This window comes from Grammomys surdaster, unplaced genomic scaffold (assembly GCF_004785775.1).
Source record: "Grammomys surdaster isolate TR1022 unplaced genomic scaffold, NIH_TR_1.0 233, whole genome shotgun sequence".
NCBI classification, from domain to species: Eukaryota; Metazoa; Chordata; class Mammalia; order Rodentia; family Muridae; genus Grammomys; species Grammomys surdaster.
The window spans coordinates 1592631-1612258 of record NW_021604678.1 but is presented as its reverse complement, the minus strand read 5'-3'; the positions used below and the strand labels follow the sequence as shown (position 1 = coordinate 1612258).

The following is a 19628-nucleotide window of genomic DNA, read 5'->3' as shown; positions in this document are numbered from 1 at the left end:
CAGCAGGGAAGGGCCTTCAACAGCTGAAGCTTCAGCCTGACTCTAACTAAAGCACACAGGAGACAATATGGTGACATAAATTTTCCCTCATTTATTATAAACTCAAAACATAAGGAAATGTTTTGTCCTGTGAGGCATTTCGGGTGTTTCATTTGTTTGGAGGTTTCAGTTTGAGGCTCCTGGGTGAATTTTGAACATGATAACCAAATAAGGTTAATTTTATAACAGGGACATATCAGTCACATTCAGCTCTTAGAGACCATATGGCTTTTGGATAATTTTTAAAGCAGGAAGCTACCATGGGGACAATAAAACCAAATGCAGCATATGAACAAAACCAACAACCTTAAGAGAGAGAGCTGGCAAAGCAAGCCTTCCACCAGCAGCAGTGTTTGCTGTCTTCCTCTCGTCTCACAACCTCCCACACAGAAACTCACGTTTTTATGGTTCACACACTTCATGAGGACCAGCTCCCGGTAAGCCCTCTTAGCGTGAGTTTGGTTCTGGAAGGGTCTGCTGAGCTTCTTAATGGCCACATTTCTGTCGAGGACAGAGTCGTACGCAGCACTGTCAAGATTCAAAGGGAGTCCAACTTCAGAACACAGTGTGGACAAAGAAGATAGCTCTATGAATTACACATGGACATTTATAGGTTACATGTCAATAAAGTCACAAGAAAAGGCATGCATGGCTAGAGAAAGATGGGACAGGGAGGAGGAAAGGCAGTGAGGTAGGGAAAGGGAAGGAGAAGTGTGGGACATTGCCAGGGTACAGCTTTAAATGGCACTATTGAGCTGGAGATCGGGATATAAAAGCCAAGTGCTCAAATTTCCCATAGGGCACATGACCATGGCAAGGTATTCCATCTATCTGAGCTTGAATTTCTCATTTGTCAATAGCACATACGGGTAGTCTCTATCTGAGATAGACTGTAGGTTCTTTGATTATTTTACATGTATATCTACTCTTTCCCCAGTGAGAAGATTCAGTTTTTATAGTCTGAGCATAAAAGCCATTGCCTGATCAGTCATGAGAGTGCACTAGTGCACTACAGCAAGGCTCATGATGAGATGCATCAGTGGAAGACACTCATAACCACTGTTCCGTACCAAGAGAGAAGTAAATGCTACTAACACATGCACCCTTCAAGCCAGCTAACAATAAATTATCAGACTTTTAAAAAGCAATTTAAAGTCACAGACAGTCCCTCCCTCACATAGTCAGAGGAGAACACCACAGGGCCCTTTTTGCTTCTGTATCTCATAATATAGCCATAAAATGTTTGTATCGCATACAAGGCACTTTGGGGTTTGCTGAGTCTTGTTGGTTTGCAGGATAAACAAGTGAAGCAGAATCCCTAAAACTATTTATTAAATTTGCCATGCTGTTAACCATGTAGGGCTCAAGCTGTTGAGTCAAAAGTCTAAGAAGCATGTGGCTTTCTGTAATGACGTGAGGTACACTGCTGGTAATGAGGGGCTCACAGGGTCACTTGGATGAAGCTTTATATTTTGCCTAGTGCACCCCTCCATTTAATCTTTAGTTGTTGGGGATTGCTCTGGTGCTCCTACGTATTCAAATGTTAAATTCTGTACCCCAAGATGAACGAACTCCCACATACACCAGCCTTTGTTGTGTAAACCTTGTTCCCCAATTTAAAACTATTGGTTAAATAAAAATGGCCATGGCCAATTACCAGAGAGAATGGAGAGAGGTAGAGTGTGAGTTGCCGGGCTGGAAGGGTTGTAGGTCGGGACCACAAGGAGGAAGAAGAAGGGTGGTGAAGAAGGACAAAGGAGAGTGAAGGAGGAGGAAGATGGAGAGGGCAGCTGGTCTCCATTACATGGGATGGACCAGGAGCGTGAGATGAAGTGAAATTCACCCCCAAGAGGGACTTCTAGGGCAGATGTAATCAAGCAAAATTCAAACAGCAAATATTTGGGTAATGCAGCTGGGAAGTAGACAGTCTAGCAAATAAAAAAATAGACTCGGGTATAAACTCCCACCCCGTACTTGTGCTAGAGCTGATTTTAAAAATTCGTAGGACTCTGTCTTGATTATTGGGGGGCCTGGCCGGGTCATATTTATAACTTACAGCCCTTATTAAACTCCATTTAGAATTAGTTTTCTCTAAACTTCTCCATCAATAGCTTATTTTCTCTCTGCCTATGTTCCTTCAAAATTGGAGCTCACTGAGAGCAAGCCAGCTCATTCTGTTGGTGGGCAGCTTTGAGAGTAGCAAGGCTAGGATTAGAACAAAGACAGTTGTCTCTCTTTGGTTATCTTGAAGGCAGTTGGCCATGCCTTCAAGGACAACTCACAGAAAGTATTCCCTTTTGTTATGACCAACCACTGAGTCTAAAATCCTTCAAAGGACTAAGTAAATAATCAGAAAGTCAGCCATCCCTGCTTCCCACAAAGCCTGTTCTTTTATCTAAATATCACCAGCATCCTCATACCATTTGTCTGTACGTAGTTTCAAGTTCCATTTCCATCTGGGCTGTTTCCTCTGAATGTACTTCAGTGTCTCAATATTCTCAGCACATGTGGTCCTGAACTAAATAAAGCAATGGTACTCTGGGTGTTAGAGAAATCTTGGGTAGGCTACGAGCACTTTCCCACATGCGCGTGCTCACTTAGTGGTCCTATCACACAGTCATTAATTCGGCTGTCTTCCCTGGCCTCTTTGACGATGTCCTCTTGGACCCACTTTGTACCATGCTGCTTTGAAACAGAAAGAGGGCTGAAACAGAAAGATGGGCTGCAGAGACGGCTCAGCTGCTAAAGGGGGGCTTGCCTGATGACTCCAGTTTGAGTGCTGAGACCTATATGGCAGGAAGAGAAAACCAACTCCATCCAGCAAGTTGCCCTCTGAACTTTATCACACACAGAGTTAATAAATGTAAAAATTATAATTGTGCTTTCCTGACCATCTTGTTACACGTTTTAGAATTTGTACCCCACTGCTAGAATTTGTTCCGTTTATCCCACCAAGGAGAGCGGAGGTAAGGTGGAGAATGACCTAGCACATTGCATGCAATGCACAGAGGAATGATACATAAATACAAGCTTTCAATCTACTGCTCAAGGTCAGTGATGGTAGCCATGGGAACCGATCATTCACGTCAAAGAAAGCCTGAAATTCTTCAGCCAAATATAAGTTAGTTAAGATTTTCAAATCTCCAAAATAAATAGATGAAATACAACAGCTAGGAGTCAGAGTAACACATGAAGGCATTTCCAGAGAAGTCAGGTGACCTCTAAGATCAGTCTAAAGATTCAGCCATCCATGCAGACAGGCACATCCTGATGGCGGCAGTCAGGCCCCATGACCAGCTAGCACTCTGACCATTCTCCTTAGCTAATTCTGTCCTCCGAGGTGAATGCTGCAGCTCAGTACCTAAGAATATAGTGCACACACCTGCGTAGCTTAGTCCAATTAGACAATGCCAGCTTTTTTTTTTTTTTTTTGTCAGCTTGACCACATCTGGAATCAGCTAAAACCCAAGCAGCTGGGTGGGCCTATGAGGGGGTTCATTCATTGGATCATTTGAGGTTGGCAAAACCACCCTAAATCTGGGCCACACCGTCTAGTGGCAGCCCACTTAACCGGCCATCAGTGGAGGAAGCATTTGCCTTTGCCTTAGGCCCTTATCTTTCCTGGCAAGCTCATGTATCCTACTGAGGCACTCCTTCACTGGTGTTAGAGCCTAATTCTTCAGGATTACACAAACTGAAGACCAGCAGCTCTCTGGGAATTTCCTGGGACTCCAGCACCCTGCTGAGACTGCTGAGGCATTCAGTCTCATGGACTGATCAACTGTGGGATTCTTGGCCTTTCTTTCTGGAGACAGCCACTGTTGCACTGCTGGGACCACAGCCTGTAAGCCCCTTTCCTAAATACCATTTAATATTCTATCAGTTACTCTCCTTCTGAGAAGGCTGGTGACACAGACAATGGAGCTCACAAATAGAATTGCTCTCACAATTCTGATGTAGGGAAGACCAAAGCAGCAGTATATTTAGTGTCAAGGGACCGTTCCTCATAGATGGCATGTCTTGCTCTGCCCTCACATGGAAGAAAGGCCTAGCTAGTCACTGGGATCTTTATAAAGCTACTAATGTCAGCTGTACAGGCAGAACCTCAGGACCTATCACCTCCTGGGGTCTCCAATGTCTAGTCCTGCCATATGGGTTTCAAGATGTGAAGAGATGGAGGGGCATCGGATTTCCAATGACAGCTTGGCCTAAAATGCTTTTACAGTGTTCTCTCCAGTCAGAATCTTTGCCTAGATCAAATGACAAATCTTTCAAATTAGGATGCTTGCTTTAACTTTCACAGGACACACACACACACACACATGCACACATATCCATCATGTGTATATATGTGTGCTTGTGTGTGTACATGTATATTTGAGTGTATGTGCATGTGTGTGGGATATGTTTGTAAGTATGTGTGTGCATGTGTGTGGTGTGTGTGCATGTGTGTAGTGTGTGTACATGTGTGTGGGTATGTGTGTGCATGTGTCTGTGTGTGAAGATGTGTGTGTGTGCTCGAGTCTCTGTTACTATTCTTCCTCTACTAAGAGAAAATAAGTTGTAACCATTTAAATGGAACCTGCTTTGTATTGTTTTATTTATGCTTTAAATAGAATGCTACTAATTCAAAACTAGTTTTTAAAATGAAGTCAATAAAGGACTATGGAAATTCACTCTAGTAGGGCTTCTGAAATGAGTAAGCAAGTTACAGGTCTTGCTGCCAAGCCTGAGGACCTGAACTGGATCCCTATGGCTCACTCGGTGGACTGAGTGACCCAGCTCACCAAGCTGTTCAGTGACCTCCCTGCATGCATCATGGTAGTAGGAACGTTCTCCCCCAAATAAGTTGAATAAATCTAATAAAAATTTTAAAAGGACATTCATTCTATTGTTGGTGAGGATTTGACAGTAGTGTAAAGATAATCATAATTATATTCTGAATATTAAATTGTTTTTAATATCTATATTGGGTACAACATTCAAAAGGCTGCAAATCAATTGTTTGATGAGTTCTGGTTCATACGATTATTTTTTGAATAAAGAATAAATTTGAATGAAGGAAAAAATTCAGCATTTCCTTAAAAGACAATAACTTAAACCCAAATACTTTTATACTGGGCAATCCCATGGGTTTGTTCCCCAAATTAAGGAAGGAAAGGAGGGAGGGATAAGGGAGGGAGAGGGAAGAAGAGAGGAAGGAAGGAGAAGAGGAAAATCATATGTCACAATATAAAAAATTAAAGTTGAGAATGTCCTCAGTTTAGCCGAATCTTTTTTGTAGTCCCTTAAGTATTTTTAAATGAAATGTAATCACCTGTTTTCAGTGTTTCAATATTTTATTTTCATGTTATTTGAAATATCAAAAATTTCATGAAAATTTTTGAATAAAAATTACCTTTTCAGAAAAGTAGCAGCAAAATGATATCACAAGCAGAGAGTTTGTTGGTTAAAACTCTTGAAGATACATGAACAATAATTATGCTTGGGTCATCTTTTAAATATCTAGATTATCAATACAAATATAAAATTTTAATCCTGTTTTTATATTTTAATATATTTGTTTAAAATGAGTTTCAACAGCAGTAACTTTCCTTCTTCTAATACACATCAATGCAGTTTCACTGTACAATTCTGCAGATTTAAAAAGAATGGTGTCACCCCTCCGTCCATGGCCACTGTGTTCTGGTTGGAGTCTTTTGTACATCATCCATAGAGGCAGAACTACAAAACGCTGCTCTTAGGCCTAGGGCTCCCCACTCACCTTTGGCCATTTCCTGCCAATGGAATTCAAATTGTGATTAACCTAAGGTAGCTCCATGGTTAAGAGCACTGGCTCCTCTTCCAGAGGACCTGGGTTCAATTCCCAACACCCACATGACAGCTCACAACTATCTGTAACTACATGAAATAAAAATAAGTAAATCATTTTTTTAAAAAGAATGTAGTCTTCCTTTTCTTGTTCATTTGTGATATTTATCAGACTCTCACTAGCAAGGTTCTCATGGAACTCAGACGCGCATTAGCTCCTAGGAGCTGTCAGAACCAGCTAAGGAGATGGTATTGAAGGCACTTTCTCTCCTTGTGCAAGGGGTTCATTGGTAAAATGGTGACTCTCAAAATAAGCTCGCAGAGGAGTATGCTGTGCCTAAAATAACCTCAAGCCGGGAAATGCTCTTGCGGCTCACGGGTTGGAACTATTTCTTGATATCTGTAAAATTGATGGGGAACATTAATTGAGCCACAGGAACTACAAATGGTTTCCGCACACAGGATGTGGAACCATGAAAAGACTCAGCCACCTGCACAGCCCAAGGGCCAGCTTTCTCTTCCAGAAGCCCACCCAAGGACAGCGCTTCTGGCTGTGACTTCCCTCTGCCACTACTAAGTGAAGGACTCCAATATCCCCAGCCTCCCAAAACCGGGTATTAGATATTGCTTATCCTTAGATGCGGTTCAGTTGTTTTGGTCTTCTTTCAGGCCGATATTTATAGAGCTGATGTCCGTGCAATTCTCTCTCGCACGGTTTATTTGCATCGTGATTGTTACATACACAACAACCTTTGCCCTCTATTTTGGCTTCCTTACCTTTGCGCATGCTCATTCAAGCACCGCAGGTCCTAAAGGACTTAGCGCTGTATGCCCCCCCCCGTGTTTATTGCATGAAACTGTATCCTCCACTACTAGATATTTACGATGCAAGTCTTGAGTATGCTAGAAAGGGCACCGAGAAAATGTAAAGCTTGTAAGTAATCTAAGCAGTGTGTTTCAACATCACGCTGTTGCTGATGATGCTAAATATTTTACTTCTAGTACAGATGTCTTTCTCAAAAGCCCTAACTCATGTGTATCACTGCAGCCAACCTCTAATCAGATGCCTTAGAAAATTCACAATATTAACAGACTCTAGACTTGATAAACGTTAACCTTACATCCATCTCTTGCAGTCTAGAACTTAAATGCTGCTTGTTTTGAGTGTGCGAGTCATGTTGATTTTTTTTCTCCCATTATCTCTTGCCACTATTCACTCCAGACAGGAGCCTGTTTTTCTTTCAAAGGTTTTCTTTTTCTGAAAACATATTTTTTATTAATTCTCTGAGACAATCCTCCTTTGAGAGTATAGATAGGTCATATTTCCTCTCCATTCTTCTTCCAACTCTTGCCAGATCTATCTTCCTACACTCGACCCAATTTCATGTCCTCTTTTTAATTATTAATTTTTTAATAACCCATCAAGTCCAAGGGTTGCTGCCCACATACTTGTGGGCTTAGAGCCAGCAGCTGAAGCAGGTGACCTACCAGGGTCCACATCCTTAAAACTGACTCCACCTCCATCCACTGTCAATAGCTCCTCAGCTAGTGTGTGTAGGAGATCAGGACCCCCTGCATGATCCATGCTGGAATAAACTTGTGCAGGCAAACACAGTGGCTGAGGATTCATGAATGTGATGGTCCTGTCATGTCTAGAAGACACTCTTTGACCTTGATGCTTCTAAACCTCTGGCTCTTACATTCTGTCAGCACTGTCTTGCTGAGCCTTGTGGGAGGGGGTGTGACATGGATATCCCATCTTCAGCTGAGGATTGTACAAACACTTGGTCTTAGTAGATCTAAGTGAAACTAGGCCCACCCAGTTTCTGTGTTTGAAAACCTCAAGTGTTCTGTTCACAGCACTTGTAAGGGAAATGTCTTGAGTAGCACAGCACAAATAACTAAGAAAATGCACCTCATGAAGTTATCAGAAGAATAAAATTGCCTAGTTCTTCAAGTCGCAGTTCAGTGCCTTATTATCACATCCTCTTAGGGCAACAACCACATCCTTCTGTTCTGTTTTACATTAAGGCTGTAAGATAATGTCTGGAATATAGTAGGCACTGAATAATAAATGTTAACTGAGTAGACTGGTGGTTGAAATATTCCCAGGAGTAAAGGAGAGTCCATTCCTAGTTCTCAGAACTCTATGGATCTGCCCTGTCTTAGTCACTGAGCCAATGGGTACCATTGTTATCCAAACCACTACATTCTACTGTCTGGCCCCCGTAGGCTTCTATCCATATCATAATGTAAAAATTCATTCAGTCCAACTTCAAAAGTCTCCATAGACTATCAACATTGTTTAAAAGTTCAAATTTTCTTCTAAGATTCATGGCAATCTTTAACCCCAATCCATAAATCCAATCAAAAGGCAGATTGAATGCTTCCAACATACAATGGCAAAGACTGTGCATTACCATTGTAAATCAGAGGAAAGGGAATATTGGGAGGAAATACAGGATCAAAGCAAGTCCAGAAACCAGCAGGGCAAACTACAAGCTCTGTATCTCCATGTCTGATATCAAAGTGTTCTTCAGATCTCCAATTCCTTTCTGCTTTGTTGACCGAAACACATTTTTCTCTTTTGGACTGGTTCCACATCTGGTCTGCAGCTCTCCTTGGCAGGTATCCTATGACCTTGGGGCATCTCTAACATCTTTGGGTTCCCAAGGCAATCCAGGTTTTACCTTCCTGGCTTCATGCAATGGCCATTTAGAAGCTTAGGTGGGTGGGGTCTTGCCCCCAGGTCACCACTCCTTTCATTCTGTTTAAAATCAAACTTTTCTTTAAACAGGTTATCTCCTTGCACACTGGATTAAGCTCCATCACCCTTTCTGGTACTTCTTTTCTTCTTGAGATGTATACTTTGTATTTCAGCCACCAGTCTACTTACTAAACATTTATCTAGTGCCAACTATATTCCAAGCATTATCTTATGGCCTCAAAATAAAACAGACCAAAATGAATGTGGGCACTGCCTTCACTGGACTTAATAACCAAGCAAATATTAGGATCTGAAAGGCTAAGCTTTGTCCAGCTTGATCCTTTTCATTATAGACCTGCATAAGAGTGACTCCTAATGACTATGCTACAGAGTCAACACTTATATACTTCCCCTCTGGGATCCCAGAGTTCAAATGGCCCTCAGCACTGTCTTCCATGTTCCCACCAGGATGGCCCACTAAATAAAAAACTACAAGCTAATTTTGTGTTCACAAAATTGTATCATTTTGAGGAATGCATGACAGATAAATAATACCTACCTTGAAGTTATTCGATGGGATAAAAGACAGGAGAAAATACAGTTGCAAATGGGAAGATTTCATTTTAAGGAAATATGGAGGATGCTAAAGGGATATTATGAAATCTACTTACAGTGTGTACTGAAGTGGGTACAGTTACAAGTCCAAGGCTGTTTATGTGGGAAATGCATGGTACCACACCAGCAGAAAAGGAGATTGATGGGTCTCAATGGCAACACCAGAGAGATATAGCAGTGGAGAGTTCTGTGGCCATTCCTTTCTTGTAGCTTTTATTTTCATAGTGAAATAAAAATCAGACTGAGATGGCATGAGGGAAGAGTGTTGGTGCTTTTGAGCAGAGAGGTGAAGGAAGAAAGCTGTCATACAGGATGCTCAGAGCAAAGCCCTGGAGCGGTGGCAGGGGCGTGCTCTCGGCTGGTGCTGTGCTATTAGTGACCACAAGCTCTATCTCCAGCCTCCGTCAACTATCCCAGTGGATTTATTATCCAAAGACATTTGCTTGCCCAGGCTACCTTTCTCCAACTTGTGACCTCCTACCTGGGCTCCCCAGGTGGCTTTGGACACTGGAGTGGCACCACTGTGCCTCACTTGAAGAAATGGGTTTTACTGCATTTGAGTTTTGCTGGGAAGAAAGACAACAGAAGTCTACACATGGAAGATAATAATGTGATTTTTTTCCCTAAGAAATCATGGTAGATTGTATATAGTGGATTTTGTGAGGTCACAGGACCATGAAAATGAGGCATAGCCTTCCACAGAGTGCATTACTCTCAGGAACAAAGCTGTAAAGGAATTGAGATAAACTAGTTGCATTTTTTAATAACAAACATCCATACATAAGACCTTACGGGCATTGTGCTTGCTTTTGTCTTACTCTCTCACTCACGGGCATACAGAAAGAATCATGGAGAAGAGTAGACAAAAGAAACAACATGAGGAGATATCACTGCAGGATGTGAGATTGGGTTTAGGGATCTAATAGGACCCTAACTGCCCCGTAAAACAATTTATCAGATCTCCAAAGTTTAGTTAGGAGAAGCCTGCTTAGCAGGGATTTATCTCAGCAGCTGGATGAACTGCTGTATTTTCCCAAACAAGAACTATAATTCTCCCTCAGTTTCTATCACAGCATACAGTTTTATTGAAGTTCCAAGGTAGGAGCAAAAGGCCCCATGAGTTTATGATCAAATTACTGGCAGACTAGGGTGCCAGAAATGCAATTAGTCAACAATTCCTACATAAATCTGGTTTATAGGTCAGTGAATACTGCAGAATGCTAATGGTGGAGAGTGTTCTATTTGACACTAAATATTTTGAAGTCTTTATTTATGAGACACGGCAAAAGCATTTTACATGAATGCTGACAGGCACTATTCCAGTACCACATTTAAATTATAAAGTGGGGCTTCAAAATACCGACTTGGGAAACACAGCCAATCATGATCCAAGGCATCATATGTGTTAGATCAGAAACTACCAATGAACTCAATAGAACAGTAACCTAGAATTTAATCCACAATTTATCTGATTCCTACGAGCCCGTACACTTCAGTGTATCCCACTAATTGATTCAACTCACATGATAGCTTTGTTGCTAGGGCAGTGTTTGCCTTCTAGGTATAGACAGAGTAGGAGGAGTCTCTAGAACTTTTATAGGATTTAAGATGCAGTTAAAATATGAAACTTCCTATCCAAATAAAATATAAAATCTCCCATGTGTGACATGATCTTTGTGCTAAAAACCATTTGCAGTGTATGACTTATAGCAAAAAAATGTGATCTGACCATTTGCAAAGAAGCATGTCTGCTGAGTGGTGCTCAGAGGAGACTCTAAAGGGTAAGGAACTCTCTCTGTAGGCATTCCACGTGTGAATCCAGCATGGCCAGCTGGGCTGCTGCTGTCACACTTTGGTGTTGATCCTGATGGCTTGCCCAGGCCCTAGCTCAGCCCAGTCATCGCTCGCAGTGTGGCACTAAGTTGAATGATGTCTCCCTCCGCATCTAAACCCAACTCAGTCACATACACTCCAGCAGCTGCTTTGATGAAAAGCACTGCCCGATTCTAAAGAGTGAATATTCACAGAATCACAGAATTAGATGAAAACTTAAAAATGTAAGAAACTACCAAATGAAGACATTCCATGAAAAACCCAGTGACCCCTGAAACACTCACCCAGGCCGCTCTGACTGCACAGGAAGGCAGCCACGGATGCAGTTCTAAGTGATGAAGTTCCTTCTCAGGCAGAATCATGATGCAGCTGCTGTTAATCTTGTGTGTATTCTGCAGTCTGTTTGCTCACCTATTGACACTTGCAACTTCAAATATTTGAAGGTGTCTCCCGTCTCCCTGGTGAGTTAGCCTCTTTCTAAACTGACTGTCTCCAAGTCTATTCCCAGCAACAACCTCTCCTTGGCACGTTTTCAAGAGATGAGAAAACATGTTCTTCTAGGTACATGTTTGTAGCTGACACATTCAACTAGTCAGGAGCATGTGTCAAGCCCCTGGAGGGAAAGTGCCACATCACATACATTTTTAGTTTTATGTGTAAAATGTCTAATTCCAACCTTGGTTAATATCAATTAATCATCAAATCTTGCATAACTGCTCTAAAGCTTCTGTGCTTCCTCCACCACTTTGCAAACATCGATGCTCACAAACATGCAAATTTCCCATCTCTTACTTCTCTTTGGTATGCGACCTGCTGATAATATGTGTCGCAGATTTTCTAAAGAAATAAAAGTCAGGAAATGGAAAACTATTGCCTTTGCTGACAATAATTCTATATTTTCCTCAGGATTCAAATGAAACAAAATTGATGTGCACATTCCGATTCACATGATTACACTTTGCACATACATGCATACACACTAAAAAAGCATGTGCACAGGTGTGCACATGTATGCACACATACACAAATGCACACACACACATTATACACACATGTGCACACATGCACACGCACACACACATACACACACACACTACACACAGGCACATGCACACACATGTCCATTGGCTGCTGGAGTCTTGGTCATTACTTTCCAAACTCCAAGTTCTACATCGTACCAGCTGCATTCTAAACACTGAAGAATGCTGAGAGCACTGTCTGTGTCAGCAGCAATTTTCAAAAAGGAAGAAAAAGCAGGCTGCAGATTTTTTGTAAATAGAAACCTGCCTGAGTATCAAGACTAAGCTTTTAGCTAGAAAGACCTTTGCTAATTCATCCGGGTCCTCGCTTACACCTGTGGGAACTGAGCCCTAAGGAAATTAACTTGTCTGAAATCACACAGCTTCTGTGTGTCAGGTTCAGGCTTGGTTCCATGACTCTGCTACAACCAACCTGCTCTGTACATGGTTAATCAGTCATGAAATCATCCCAAAAGGATGTCATTTCCCAAAAGATGGCCCTGGTGTCTTGCAAAAATTATGAGATGATAATCTCATGGTGAATGCAAGATTCTTGACCACCAAGCAAGTTTCTAAATTCTGAGATGATAATCTCATGGTGAATGCCAGGTTCTAAGAATACAGCAACACCTAAGGCACAGAGACCCAGTTACTTGTAGACTAAGAAAAGCACTACACCATTTCCCAAGGGAGGCAGATTCTGTTTACAGTGTCAATATCCTTCATAGTTTCTCTGTCTTATCAAAAGGAGTTTAAGGAGCTGAAGAGATGGCTACAATTAATTGCATAATGCCTTGAGCAAAGGGCCTGAGTTTGGTTCCTAATAATACACATCAGGTGGTTCACAACTACCTGTAACTCTAGGATATCCCACTCCCTCTTCTGGTCTGAGGGCAACTGCAACCTCATGCATGCACGCATACACACAAACATACACAACCACACACACAAGCACACATTTCAAATTAACAATAAATCTTTAAAAATAAGTTTAAAAAGGCATTTTCTCTTGTTATACCAGAGATTGTAGTCATGATTTGCTTTAAGCTCTCAGTCAGGAAAAGAAGCTAGTCCTGGCTAGCCAGGGAGCAGACTCAAATAGTTTATAGAACTCATAAGAGCAAACTAAGCCTTGTAACATTTGCTGGTAGAGACCACACTTTGAAATGCATGTTGAACAACTTTATAAGCTCAAGATGGATGGAAATATCATAATATAAAACTGATGCTATGAAAAATGAATGAGCACTATTTCATATTTAGAAAGATGAAAGAAATGTCACAATTAGATCAGAGAACAACCTTCTGTCTAAATCAGAGTGGTAACACTAGTCCCTTATTGTGTGTGTATGTGTGTGTGTTTCTGTCTGTATGTATGTATGTATGTCTGTGTTGCTATAGCTTGAAAAAGAAAAAGAGTCACTTTTTAAATGAGAATCAAATATGTCACACATCATAGTTTGATTACATTATAAAATTTAATCTGCACACAAATTTACTTGCCCTATGGTGTTGGCACTATTAGTCTCACTTTACAAAGAACTGTGAAGCTCAGAGGATTTCAGGCCCCATTTTTAATGAACAGCAGAGGTTAAGCTGAAATCTCCATGTGCTGAATGTCAGATTCCATAGTCATATATCCACATGATGCGAAGATACCATGTTTTCATTAGAAATTGCTGAGTGTGCTGTAATTTGTTACCTACATCATATACTAAATAATGTTTTTCATACTATACATTCTATTATTCTCATCTAAATATTTATAACCATTGAAGAGATTACTTCAATGTGTAATAAAAATAAAGTAATAATATTTCATTAGAATATTATTCTTCTCTGAGGAAATGCACCTTAATTGTTAGAAGAGGTAGAAAACAAGATATGGAGTCCTTTCTGGAAAATTCTGTTGGGACAAAGTTTACTTTTATCTCAGTGATCAATGTTAAAAAGTGGACTCCATAGTTTATATGGTAGATAATGTCGTATATATTTAAGGATGGCAGATAATATGATATACATTTAAGGAAGGTAAGTGTCTTAGTTAGGGTTTTACTGCTGTGAACAGACACCATGACCAGGGAAAGTCTTATAAAGGAAAACATTTCACTGGGGCTGGCTCACAGGTTCAGAGGTTCAGTCCATTAGCATTATGGCAGGAAGCATGGCAGCATCCAGGCAGGCATGGGGCTGGAGGAGCTGAGAGTTCTACATCTTCATCTGAAGGCTGCTAGCAAAATACTGGCTTCCAGGCAGCTAGGATGAGGGTCTTAAAGCCCACACCCACAGTGACACACTTACAGGGCCACACCTTCTAATAGTGCCACTCCCTGGGCTGAGCATATACAAATCATCACAATAAGTATTATACTTCTCACTTGCAGAAAGATTAACATTGCAAAATATAATTCTACTAATAAATCAATGGCACAGTATCCATCAGACATAAATCTGTTTAAGTTCCCAAGTCACTGAAATACTGCTATCTGACATGTTTCCAAGATTCTCATACACTGAAAAAGGAAACCTAAAATCTGAGGCAGATAAAAGAAAAGGCTCGACTCCACTGTTCATGCTGAGAGCCAGTTGTTACAAACAATGGTTTAAATAGTAAACATCATTTACCACATGTCTTAGGAGTTCTACAGCTGTGATGAACACCATGAGCAAATGCAACTTGGGAAGAAAGGGATTTTTTTTCTCACAGTTCTATATAACAGTCTATCATCAAAAGCAGTGAGGGGAGGGTCTCAAGCAGGGCAGGCAGCTGGAGGCAGGAGCTGATGCAGAGGCCTTACTGGCTTGCTTCCCATGGCTTGCTCAGCCTGCTTTCTGACAGAAACCAGGACCACCAGCCCAGGGATGGAGCCACCCGCAATGAGCTAGGCCCTCTTCCATCACTATCTAATCAAGAAAATGATCTACAGGCTTGTGTATAGCCCAATCTTATGGAGGCATTTTCTTAATTGAGGTTCCCTTCACTCAGATGACTTTAGCTTGTGTCAAGTTGACATAAAACTACCCAGCACACCACAGCTTTCATGGGTTGAGAGTCTATGCATCACCAGCTGGATCAGGGTGTTCACAGGCTGAAGGGATGTTGTACAGCTTAAGTTCAAATAGGCAGATTTCCATTTCCTGTGGTTCTAAGATGGAGATCTGCGTTGCCTTGCTGGGTGCCAACCTGGACTGCTATCAGGAGCCACTACAGTTTGTGACCCTCAGACAAGATTGGGGCTCACTTCTTTAAAGATGACATTCGGATGTCTTAGTGTGATAAGATGGAGCCTACACTTAATCTGGGAGCCAACTATCACATTACCTCAGCCACACTAGCAGATTGTAGGGCCATGAAAAGGGTCTTGGTTTTTGGTAGAAGTGCTGGATGCAAGTAGCGTGGAGATCCTGCAAGGGACGGGCATTTATTCCGCTGCGCTCCCAGAATCCAGGCTCCTAACACGTGGTGTGGAACTCCATTGACCTGCACTGTTCAGTCACATAGGGCAATGCAGCCCCTCCCAAAGAGCACAAGTAGAGGGTGTAACTACAAGGCCTCAGGCCCTAGAGAGATTTACATACTAATGAGATACCTGAAGGTCAGAGGGCAGAGCCAATTAAGTATTCTTCCCCAGACCCTTCCCCCTTCTCCCTCCCTATTTAACTCAGGTCTGCCCTGGGTTTGTTTCACAGGGGTACTACAAGACTCATCTACCATCTGCCATGAAAATAAACCCTTTTGGAACCACGGACTTTCTCGTGTCATTTCCGTATTACAGTCCTTTGGGATGAAGGGATTGGCTTTGGACATCATTGATTTTGAAGTGTAAATTCTTTTCTTGTTAGTAATTCATTTCTTAATTTCTAAGTCTTGTTCTTCAACGACTGTGATAGTTTCCAGTAAAGCAACAATTGAGACATATTGGTTTGTTTTGGTTCATAGTATTTTTAAAAAAATACTTGTGCATACATGCATGTGTATATGCATAGATGTATGCCTATGTATTTCTGTTTGTGTGGTATATGTGCTTGTGTGTGTGCACGTGTGTATGTATATGGAGGTCTGGGGTGGATATTAAATGTATTCTCAATTGCTCTTCATCTTAATTTTTGAGACACAGTCTCCCACTGAACAGATAATTTACCAATTTGGTTAGCTACTGATCTCCAGGGACTGCCACTCTCTCACTAAGTGCTCATTCCACCACTGGTGTTACAGAAGCAGTTCCACATCTGCTCTTCTACATGGATGCTAGGGATCTGAACTCACCTCTCTGCTGACTGAGCCTCCTTGAAAGTTTCCAGCTCTCAGTTTTAGGTGTTGCTGCCCGTGATGTGTTACTTTGTAGCTTTGGTGGCTTACCATGGTAGGGAGATACAGAGGGATGTAAGCATGCTTTCCTATCCTCATTGAAGATGCATATGCAATTATTTAAAGCCTCCTGCTAGGCCAGCAGTGCCACAGGCTGATCCCTGCACCTTTACTGCATAAACAGTAGAGAGATGTAACCCATATTATAACTACTGGGATCCAGGTCCCTTTGCTCAGAGAGCAATTAACATAACATAGACATTATAAACCTATCATTTTCTATATCATAATAGTATGTGTTTACATTAGCACTGTAACATCCTAGCCTTATTGAATACTATTAACCTCTCTGTAGTTCAACAATCTTGTGAAATTCAAAAACACTTTAAAATAATCATTGTGATATAAAATATTCTTGTTTTTTAAGAGTATTCTAACTGGAATTACGATCTTTTTTTTTTTTTTTTAGAAAACAATCATTTTATTTTTTTTTGACTTTTAATGTTTTTTTTTCAAAATTTTTTTTTTAATTTCTTTTTTTTTTTTGAACATGAAATGCTTTTTTTTATAGCATGTTTTACAAGGGGAGGGGGTAAGAGGGTCCAGGTGGTGGAAAAGTACAAAATCTTCTTGGCCTGTGCCTTGAAACATGTCATGGTCTATATGGTACACTGCCTTGACTTATGATCTACCTGCAGTTCTTCAGAAGATATGGTACACTGCTTGAGTTATGGTCTCCCCGCTATTCTTAAGAAGACATGGTACTCTGCTTTGAGTCTATCTGCAGTTGCTAAGCAGGATCTTGCAGTTGCCAAGCTTCAGAGGACATTGTGCAGGTGGGGAAAGGTAGGGGGTAAGGGTAAGGGCGAGGGTCCTGGCTTCTGGCATCTCCCCCTTCTCTGTTTAGTTAGAGAAGGCGTCTTATGTTCAATCCCAACTATGTGAGTTTTGAATTTGGATGTCTAATTATGGGGGGTCTTAGACAAGTTCACAACCCCAAAACACTGATGTGAGACAAGTCACATCGATGGTCGAAGGCTTTAGGCTGTCGACGATGGGCAACGTCAAGGGACTCTGATGTGGGTGAAAGGAGGGTGAGAGCCCTGTCTTAGGCCATGTAGGCTGCACCCACTCCCAGCACCACACACTCCTTTTCGGCTGCATTGGGTGGGCCCCTGGGAAGTGGACCTACAATAATCCCGTCATTGGACTAACTCACAGCCATCCTAGTCTCTTGTAAATGTTCAAGTTACCAACCATTTGTCAGTTTGGGGTGTAATATTGTCATAAAGGAAGGCTCCCCAATGTTAGCGGCCATATCAAGGGTGGCCTTGGTTAAGGAAAAAGCCAATTTTTGTTGTGGTGATCAAGAGGCCAAGCTCTCTAGCGAGAGAAATGAGGGCAAAGCCAGGCATACCAGGAACCCTTCTGGAGGGCGTGGAAGTCTAGGGGTCGACCGTAGGGGGAGGCAGGGGAGCTGACAGCTGTGTCAGTCTCCTGCGGAGTCACTTCTGGATCCTCTGCAATTTTCAGCTGATGGTAATGAACTTCAACTGCCTTCTTGATGGCAGCATCAACCTGGTTCCATGGACGACAGGTCACAGGCGATGATCTCTGTCTTGCTCAATCTTGATGTCGTGCGCACATCCTCTCAATGAGGGTCCGTCCGGATGGGTCCGTGCCTCGAGCCCCACGTCTGGGTGCCACTTGACCCGACCGGCGGGTCCTGGTTATTCGTGGGGGCGAGGAGGACTGCAACCTGCTATTCTTCAGAAGATATGGTACACTGCTTGAGTTATGGTCTCCCTGCTATTCTTCAGATGATATGGTACACTGCTTTGAGTCTATCTGCAGTTGCCAAGCAGGATCTTGCAGTTGCCCAGCTTCAGGGGACCTTGTGCAGGTGGGAAAAGGTAGGGGGTGAGGGTAAGGGCGAAGCTCCTGGCTTCTGGTCCATCTGGGTTAGAACTTCTAATAGCAGGCATCACGGGTGATTCAATTTTACCTGGGATGCTGCGTGAGTTCAAGCTCCTGGGAGTCCCTGTTTTTCTTGGTTTTCTGCGGTTGGGTACGGAGCTGCTGCCTACGACCTGCTCTAGGCCCGGTCCCAAACCGGAAGTCCGGAATTACGATCTTTTAACGTTTAATAAAGTCTATACAGATCACCACAAGCTGCAGCTCTCTATATGGTGTGTGCTCTGTGTATGTAAATCAAAACTATCTCCTTAAACACATCAGAAAAGAAGTAGGTGATGTCATGTCTCTTTGAAGAAATATTGATAACTGCCACTGTATTTACTCAAAATATCCATTAATAATGTAGTTTGGAATGATAATGCAATGTAACTAAAGTTCTCTGATAGTTTTACTAACAATCTTAGCATTTAATATCTGTTGGTTTTGGTCTTGTTTTACCTAGTTAACCAAAAGCACGCTAGGGAGAAGAACTCTTAGGTTTGTAAACATTTTTTTGTTTGTTGTTTGCATATGTAACATAATCCACTGCTGAAGAACTAGAAGAATGTTCATGAATTAGACACAGATATAAAGATATGCCCAGTCTTTACTTTTGTTGTGTATTTCCTTTTCTGTCTTGATTTCTTCTTTGAAGTCAGGATTCTCTTCACTTCCATCCTATACAATTTAGTAAGTATTTATTTCAGACCTATTGTGTTCCAGGTGCCAGGCTGGGTACTGGAGCTATAGTAACAACTCAGAATTCTCACCTCATCCATAGTTTTGCCCTGGAGATAGGATCTGCTTCCGTATATCTAGGAGATAGGGCACAGCTTAAGATGCTGGGCACAAAGAGCTGTGTCTGAACTCTATACCTTCCCTTTGAGTCAGAGTTGCTGTGTAGTTCTGGGGAATAGGCAAGTATTTCAGAGAGATCTAGGGATCTTCATAAAAAATTTCCTTCTCCCAGGAAAATAAAAACCATAAAGACAACTTTGAGGAGACAATAAAATTGTGTACAAATAATATTGTTTTCATGTCATTGACTGCAGGAAACCTTCTGCTTCTGTTAGCTGAACTAGAGAGAGTGTTTCAGGTCACACTGGTTTTGGACTAATGGATCATTGTGCTCTGGGACTGCAGAGACCATATCGCCTTCTGGATGCTGTAGGATTACCAGCTCCAGGGAGTTATTGTTGATATTCATTCATTGCTCATACTAGTGACTGAACTCAGTTGTAACTTAAAAGTAAAGTAGCTAATCTTGAGAGACTATATCTTCAAAATGCCAAAATGAATTAGGTAAGGTGATTTTGCTATTTCATAATTTGTTATTTTT

General features: G+C 41.7%; 1 protein-coding gene across 8 annotated transcripts in view; it reads right to left on the bottom strand.

Moving 5' to 3' along the window:
• The window catches only part of Mapk10 (mitogen-activated protein kinase 10), a 285181-nt gene that overhangs the window by 75841 nt on the left and 189712 nt on the right, over positions 1-19628 (bottom strand). For all 8 annotated transcript variants that reach the window (XM_028773649.1, XM_028773650.1, XM_028773646.1 and 5 more), the window contains exon 5: positions 438-567. In XM_028773649.1, the coding sequence (XP_028629482.1) occupies positions 438-567 (130 nt within the window). The remainder of the gene's footprint in view (positions 1-437; positions 568-19628) is intronic.